This window comes from Clupea harengus, chromosome 23, assembly GCF_900700415.2.
Source record: "Clupea harengus chromosome 23, Ch_v2.0.2, whole genome shotgun sequence".
Classification (NCBI taxonomy): Eukaryota; Metazoa; Chordata; class Actinopteri; order Clupeiformes; family Clupeidae; genus Clupea; species Clupea harengus.
The window spans coordinates 9426493-9434913 of NC_045174.1; the positions used below are offsets into that span (position 1 = coordinate 9426493).

General features: G+C 44.3%; 1 protein-coding gene across 2 annotated transcripts; it reads left to right on the top strand.

Moving 5' to 3' along the window:
• Positions 1-35: 35 nt before the first annotated feature.
• chadlb (chondroadherin-like b) lies at positions 36-8334 on the top strand. Of its 2 annotated transcripts, XM_031560866.2 has the most exons (9): positions 36-802; positions 1015-1041; positions 1608-1775; positions 1964-2158; positions 2316-2617; positions 2885-3383; positions 4028-4714; positions 7025-7191; positions 7640-8334. In XM_031560866.2, the coding sequence occupies exons 3-9, from the start codon at positions 1608-1610 to the stop codon at positions 7938-7940; spliced, it is 2319 nt and encodes a 772-aa protein (XP_031416726.1). In that variant the 5' UTR covers positions 36-802; positions 1015-1041; the 3' UTR covers positions 7941-8334. The 2 variants fall into 2 exon arrangements, with proteins under 2 accessions (XP_031416726.1, XP_012669936.2); XM_012814482.3 differs by having other exon boundaries at positions 36-1041.
• The last annotated feature ends 87 nt before the right edge of the window (positions 8335-8421 follow it).

Here is an 8421-nt window from a genome sequence, read left to right on the forward strand (position 1 = left end):
CTTTGAATGTTTTTATGTAATGTAGATTTCCTCTTCATGCTGGTAGTTGCCAATTACATGTTGCCGGTTGCAAACCCGTTAAGATTTGTACACTCATGACATGGTTGTAGAACTTTTTGGTTGTTTCATGGTTCATATGTAATGTGTACAGCATATTTTCACTTGTCTGGAGTCGACATTGTATGGTACTGTTTTCTTAAGCTGAGACACAGAATTCTATAGCACTTTGAACGCGCATAGGAATGGAGCTAGCGAGCGTTGGTCGGCCTGAATGGGGGATAAAAGAAGTTTATTCTAGATGGGGAACAGCTAAGGGAGGACTGTTGTACAGACCAGACAATGTGAGAGAACATACGGCTGTAAGCGGATCAAGAGTTTGTGACTGAGGAGGCTATATTAACGAAACTAAATTCACAACGATTTCAGGCTCGGTAGATAGTTTTGTTGGGGACAACTTTTTTTGTAAGAAAGTTTCCTGCGGGGAAATTCTTGAGTAAACCAGGTGTTTGTAACTACGCTATATATTTTGCGGTTTTGCGTGGTCACGCTATAGAAATGTGCAACAGGAAAAATAGTTTTCAGTTCAGAGTGTAACCCCCAGTGGCTACAACATACTGTGTTCTATGGTTTATTTATAAGAGACAGTCCGCAGCCGCGAGTCAGTGCCCAGTGTGAAAACACTGCGCGCCTTTGTGCAAAGCCGACGTTGCCAGCTAAACTGTGGTCTGAAGTGAGCTCCCCTGGGGGACACCGCACACATACCTTGCCGACTAAAAATTCTTTGGGCTTCCATTTCTTTTGCGTGAGTTCCTTTCTTGGGTTCATAACCATATTTTGTCCTATCCGAGTCAAGATTTTCTGTGTTCATGATTTAGGTGTCTGAATATTTTTATTATAATGTTGGGTTGTTTTATCTTTTTTTTTAACTGACGTGGTAGCTGTTCATTTCTTTCTCCTGTGTAATTTGGATTACTCACTTTGATGGATGCACTTACAAACCGTGCCACTGGACAGCTACCGCAAACATCTGATTATACAAGTGTAAGTTGTTTACGTGTTCCAAGTGTGCAAAATGTATAGGCCTACTACCGTCCCTACTGTTTAACCTATTTCAAATAGGTGCTCTGCTGTTTACTTTAATTTTGAAGTGAGATTGGGTCTTATTTCTGTGTAGCCTATTGGGAATTTTTCATGCGCATGGTCTTTGCGCGAAGAGAACTCTTACTTCATACATTCTGCTTAACAAACTGTGGGTCTGATATGACCGACACGGGTCAGTGATGTATCTAACCCATGAAAGACATTACTTGTTTGTGCATTTTAGGTATTGCATTGGGACATTTGTGTAAAATCGTAGTCTTATATCGATTCTACCGCTAGGACAGTACCGTGTAGTGTGCCCACGCATACCAGAATTTTGAGAAGGCTAAAAAATGAGGCTAATCCAAAAATATGTCTAGATTACAGGATTAAGGTAATGATTCGGAAAAATCACGCATTTCTTTAATTACTATGAAAATATTGTCACCTCTGCTACTTTACTTCAAGACAGACAGATTTAGGAGTTGTTTGTTTAACTTTACAAATATTGCTCTTCTCCTATACAGATGTTTAAATCGTACGTCTCCTTCTGGCCAGTAATGGCGTTGTTAATACTTGGGATTCCTGGGGCGCATTCAGCCAAATGTCCAAAATTGTGCGTATGTGACACAGTACAACTCACGGTTGCGTGCGTCAACAAGAATTTAACGGCGGTTCCCCCGACTATTGATGAGGTGAGATGGCACTCAAAATGGTGCACATTATTTGACAGCACGAAAAGTTCTGTTTGTATTGCTTTTAAAATAAACCTCGTCATGAAGTACTTATTGATTCTAACACAATTGGTATAATTTAAACATGGCGTAATTTCTGAGGTGTTTGGTTCGTACATAAGACAAGAAGCAACTCTGTTTCCATTCAGATCACGGTGAAGTTAGACCTGAGAGGGAACGACATCCAGGAGCTTCCTACTAATGCCTTCAAACACACGCCATACCTTACCCACCTGTCCATGCAGCGCAGCAACATCCGCACGGTGCGCGAGGGCGCATTTCGTGGCCTGGGTCGGCTCGTCTTTCTGAACCTGGCCAACAACAACATTGAAATTCTCTTTCAGGTGGCTTTTGCCCTGTTGTTTACAAACAAGTTATTATACATGTAATACAGTCGTACATAATACATTTAATCAATGTGATACATTGTTATGTGCCTTGTTGTCAGACCATGTAGCATGAAATTCACCTCATATCTTAACTCTCTTTGGTCCATATCAGGAGTCTTTCGATGGACTGTCCTCCCTGAAGCAGCTTCTTATTGACCGAAACAGGGTGGAGGAGATCAAGCCGGGGGCTTTCTCTCAGCTTGGCTTCCTCAACCTGCTCTCCCTCACCCACAACCAGCTGGTGTACCTGCCCAATATGGTCTTCCAGGGCCTACAAAACATCAAGTGGCTGCGCCTTAGTCACAACTCTCTCAATAACCTGGCCCTCGAGGCTTTCGCTGGCCTCTTCACTCTCACAAGACTCAGCTTGGACCACAATGAGCTCCAGTTTTTCCCAACCGAAACTATGACCAGGTGATCTTGACTAGTCATTTACATTCGGTCGAAATGCAGGTTGTACAATACATAATGTAGGCGAAAAAAATCTGTTAGGGGCCAAACTGTGACGAAGAGGTACTAAAGTGTAAACATTTTAGAGGCCCTATGAATTTATGAGCAAGATCACCTGCAGTTCAAATGGATGTGAGATGAGTGTTATCAAGGGAATATTTACCTGAAGGCTAAAACTGTCCTTCTACAACACATTCACATTTCAATATACTTTTTGTCCTTCCCTCTTAGACTTCCAGAGGTGACACGTTTGGATCTGAGCTACAACCCCATGACCTACCTGGGTGAGGACGCTGTCTCCATGTCCAAGCTCACCCACCTCCTCCTGGACCACATGTCCTTGCAGGACTTCTCCAACACTGCTGTGCTCCCCACCAAGAGCCTCACTCACCTGGACCTGAGCCACAACCAGCTGCGCGTCCTGCAGCCGCTGGCTGCCGGCTCCCCAAAGCTAACACGCATCAACTTAGCTGGGAACCCCATCTACTGCAGCTGCTACCTGCGGCCGCTGCGGGAGTGGGCCCTGCGGGAAAAGGTACGACTCGGTGGCACCTGTGGAGGCCCGCCTCACCTGTCCGGGGAGAACCTGGAGGCAGTGCAGCCGGTGAATTTGCGGTGTCAGAGCCAGGAGGCCATGCTGAAGGCTGAGCTGGAGGAGCAGGAGAGGGTTACCCTGCCCACCACTCCACCCCCAAACAAGGTCAAGTGTCCAGATGACTGCCACTGTGAGGTGAGAGAAGCATGGCTGGGTGGTCGGATCCAAGCTGTCGGATTTGTTTTTGTGGAGAATTATGAAAGACAAAAAAAAAACGTTTTGAAAAGTAGCAGCATTATGTGTAAAATATTCCTGAATAGAATGACCTACAGAGCAGTATTACACATTATCGTTGACTGGAAAGGTGCAATTGAATGATTCCCAGTTTATTTAAACAGCAGTGTGGAGTTTTGGTCTATAACTAGAGTTAACCTCCAAAAAGGCTTGCAAAAAAACTCTAACTTTGGCTTGCAAATACCAACAGCAGCACAGTTGGCACTGATAAAAGCTTGCTAGCATGCTAACTGGTGTCTTGGGGCGATATAATAAGTTATGAAAGCTTTTCTTACCATTTTTGCGTGGTGGTCTGACTCGGACCACATAACTACATAGTGCATAACCTGGGTGGCTAGAGGGTATGACAGGTCTGTTCTTCACAACCATATACCATCAAAATGAATATGATGATGATACTCAAACGAGTCGCATATAAAAATATACCTCAAAAAGTGTTTCATTCCTACATACATTTGCTTTAAGCCTAGTCATTTGCTAGATATATGCGTTAATGTTAATGGGTTTGATCTTGAGGCCAGAACCTGAGGTGTTTTCCTTCACAGGCTGATATCTTCCATTCCTCCTGTGAGAACCGAGGCCACACCAAAGTCCCTCGCGGCTTTGCCCCAGTCACTCGCCTACTGGACTTGCGTGGCAACCACTTCCACTACCTCCCTAGCAACAGTTTCCCTGGCATCCCCGAAGTGGTTTCCCTCCACCTGCAGCGCTGCAAGATCCACGAGCTGGAGACGGGGGCCTTCAATGGCATGAAGGGCCTCATCTACCTCTACCTGTCTGAGAACGACCTCAGCTCACTCAGTCCCGACACCTTCAAGGGCCTGCCACAGCTCACTTACCTCCACCTGGAGAAGAACCGCTTCACCCAGTTCCCCAAGGGGGCATTCAAGCTGCTGCCCGGCTTGTTGGCACTGCACATGGAGAACAATTCCATTGGGAAGCTGGAGGCCGGGGTTTTGGCAAGTGCGGAGCACCTGAGGGGGCTGTACCTCACCTCAAACGTCATCAGCAGCGTCTCTCCGAGGGCTTTTGACCCCGCACCTCACCTCGACACTCTCCATCTGGGGAACAACAAGCTGAAGGACGTGCCCAGCGATGCCCTATCCAAGGCCAGCAGCCTGGGTGAGCTCCGCCTCTCTGGGAATCCCATTCGCTGGGTGGCTGCTGAGGCGTTCCGGCCAGTTGGGGTCACCCTGAAACACCTTTATCTTGACAACATGGGTTTAGAGAAGGTAGGTGGTGCCAGAATGTCATCCTTTAGTTGGTTAGTTAGTTCGAGATAGATAGATAGATATATAGATATATAGATAGATTACTTTTTTGATTCCCAAAGGGAAATTGCAGTGTTGCAGCAGTAATTCACATGAATAACAAAGCATACATAAACAGACAAAAACAGATACCAAGGCAGGTAAAACATATATAAATAAATATATATACATATACATATATTTACATATACATATATATACAGTGGGGAAAATAAGTATTTGAACCCCTGCCGATTTTGCAAGTTTGGCCACTTGCAAAGAAATGTGTGATCTATAATTGTAATAGTAGGTGTATTTTAAAAGTGAGAAACAGAATATCAACAAAAAAATCCAGAAAAACTGCATTTTATAACATTTATGACTTAATTTGTATTTGATGCAAAAAATAAGTATTTTAACCCCTAGCAAAACATGACTTAATACTTGGTGGAATAACCCTTGTTGGCAAGCACAGACGTCAGACTTTTCTTGTAGTTGGTCACCAGGTTTACACACATCTCAGGAGGGATTTTGGTCCACTCCTCTTTGCAGATCCTCTCCAAATCCTTAAGGTTGCGTTTTCAATGGGAGGGAATGAGGGAATGAGGTTCAAGCCCAATATTCCACGTTACATGGCCCCATCCATAGTCCCCTCGATGCAGTGGAGTCGTCCTGTACCCTTGGCAGAGAAACAGCCCCAAAGCATAATGTTTCCACCTCCATGCTTGACAGTGGGGATGGTGTTCTTGGGGTCATATTCAGCATTCTTCCCCCTCCAAGTCGAGTTGATGCCAAAGAGCTTGATTTTGGTCTCATCTGACCACATCCTGTCCCCCAATCCTCCTTAGAATCATTCAAGTGTTCATTGGCAAACTTCAGATGGCCCTTTACATGTGCTTCCTTGAGCAGGGGGACCTTGCGAGTGCTGCAGTACTTCAAACCATTACGACGTAGTGTGTTGCCAATGGTTTTCTTGGTGACTGTGGTCCCAGCTGCCTTGAGATCATTCACAAGCTCCCCCTGTGTAGTTCTGGGGTTATTCTGCACCTTTCGGATGATCACCGATACCGCACGAGGGGATATCTTGCATGGAGCCCCAGACCTAGAGCGATTGACAGTTGTTTGGTGTTGCTTCCATTTACGAATAATCGCACCAATAGTTGTCTGCTTCTCACCAAGCTGCTTGTCGATGGTTTTGTAACCCATTCCAGCCTTGTGCAGGTCTACAATCTTATCTCTGACGTCCTTGGTCAACTCTTTGGTCTTGCCCATAGTGGTGAGGTTAAAGGTGTGAAGTATGATTCTTCACCAGTTGAGATCAGGTGTACCTTGTTAGGCCTAATCTGTGTGCTTCTTGGGCACATAACTGGTCATTGGAAGCCAGAATTCTTGCTGTTTGCTTGGGGGTTCAAATACTTATTTTCTGCATCAAATACAATTAAAGTCATAAATGTTATAAAATGCTGTTTTCTGGATTTTTTTGTTGATATTCTGTTTCTCACGGTTAAAATACACCTACCATTACAATTATAGATCACACATTTCTTTGCAAGTGGCCAAACTTGTGAAATCGGCAGGGGTTCAAATACTTATTTTCCCCACTGTATGTGTGTGTGTGTAAAAAATAGAATTTGATACAGCTCTAACTGTGCAAATTAAAAGTAGAATGTGCATTGCCACTCAGAGGATAAGCGTCCTTTTCCGGCACAGAGGGGAGTCATTATATATTGCTATTGCAGTGGGCAGGATTGACTTCCTGTAGAAGTTCTTATTACAGTGGAGTTGAAGGAGCCTCCAACTGAAAACACTCTGCTATCTGTCCATTATGTTGAGCAGCTTGTGCAACATCCTTCATTCAACAAGAAACTCTAAGGACTCCAGAACAGTCCCCAGCACAGAGCCATTCTTCTTTATCAGCCTGTTCAGTTTCCTAGTGTCACTGGCTCTGATGCTGCGGCTCCAACAGATGGCTATGATCATCTAATAAAAAAACAGTAAAGTACTTTATGGATACAAACAAGATTAAGATACATGATGGAAAAGGTGACCTAGGGCAGAATTGCTGGAGCAAGTCCAAAGAGGCATGACAAGGACATTTTAACATACAATATTGGCAGTCAGCACTGATAAATACAGCACCTGTAACCATGAAATATTGTGTAAATCATGTAATTGGAAGGGGTTACTTTGTGCAGAAAGTCATATACAGATCATCAGTCTTATTAAAAGTACATTTTAGGAAGTCCTGTGTGCCTCTTTAACAACCTCTCCTCTCCACACTTCCTCTCCTAGATGTCTAAGGACTCTCTGTCTGGGCTGGGGTCTGGCCTGCAGAGCCTCTTCCTGGAGGGGAACTACATGGAGGAGGTGCCCGACCTGAGGCCTCTGACTGGGCTGGAGGTCATAAACCTGGCGGAGAACCCTTTTCACTGTGACTGCCCACTGCTGCCTCTACGCAAGTGAGTCACATACTGACAAAGCCCACAGGTGTAGACTGCCCCCTGGTGGTGTAAATTAGAAAAGGTTCTGATTTGCTTTTATTCAGATCACACCACTGAGGTCTAAATAAACATCTGGTATGCACAACTCTGTGCTAAATATGTATTGCATTTGAATAACTATAGGACCTTAATGACGGGACCCATTTCATATATTTATTAGACTGTTCCAAGATAACCAGTGAATTACAAATTGGCTAGAGCAAGTGTGAGTTCTTAAGAGACAAGTTAATGGAACTAAATGCATAGTATTATGTCAATAAATAGACCAAAGACCAAAATAATAGTAACCCATCCTAGAAATAGTGTTGAATAATAAACTGGCTGTGTCCCTGGTTGATTTTGATGCATTTGTTTGCACTATGACCTTACCTTACCGTTTGCTGTTCTTGTGTGTGTGTTTGTTAAGGTGGCTTGAGAAGGTGAACCTGAAGGTCAGAGCCACCTGCGCTCACCCGCCAGAGCTGAAGGGTCAAAGGGTCAAGGACATCCACATCTTCAAGAGCTGTCCAGGCGAGAGGCCATCCTCCACACAAGCCCCCCGCACCTCCAAGCCCCCAAAAGCCACCAAGCCCAAACCTGCCCTCCTAAACGGACCCAAGGTAGTCCGCGTGATGAAGGCCAGAGCCAGGCCAGGCAAGAGGCACACCCAGCCCCAGACACCACAGCTGGCAAAGCAAGCCACAGTTAAGAAGAGGAAAGTGGTGTGATTCATGCAGGATCCATCACATATATTCAGTGGTAGCTTAGTTACTACAAAGGACAACACATCTGGAGCCACACATGGATGTCCGTTGATTTAGATTCTCTCACTTCCAGATTTTTGTATTCAAACTACATTCATATATTAGTGTTCTGAGGTGGCCACCGTTCAGAGATAAGGACATATTCAGTATGTATTGGATAACTGTGATGTTGATCATGTAACAATGTTGCCCTTTTTTTTTTAGTAAGGAGTGTTTACTCAAGTGATGTCTTGTTTTCAACATCTATTCATTTGGTTGTGAATGTAATTCGAGCTAGCCTAAAACCAGTGTTATTGTTCAGACTAACAGTAAACCATCACAGTTAGATTATGTTATTCCAGCAGAGCTGCATAAAAGCAATGGCAATAAAAATGTTCATTCTTCCAACAGAATCTTTGATAGAGCAACTTAGATGTTGTGAAGATGCATCGTCTTATTGGATTAC

Coding starts and splice junctions, on each gene's coding strand:
- chadlb (XM_012814482.3), top strand. CDS start 982: ATGGATGCACTTACAAACCGTGCCACTGGACAGCTACCGCAAACATCT. Junction 2,618..2,884: donor CCAACCGAAACTATGACCAG/GTGATCTTGACT, acceptor CTTCCCTCTTAG/ACTTCCAGAGGTGACACGTT. Junction 3,384..4,027: donor CAGATGACTGCCACTGTGAG/GTGAGAGAAGCA, acceptor TTTCCTTCACAG/GCTGATATCTTCCATTCCTC.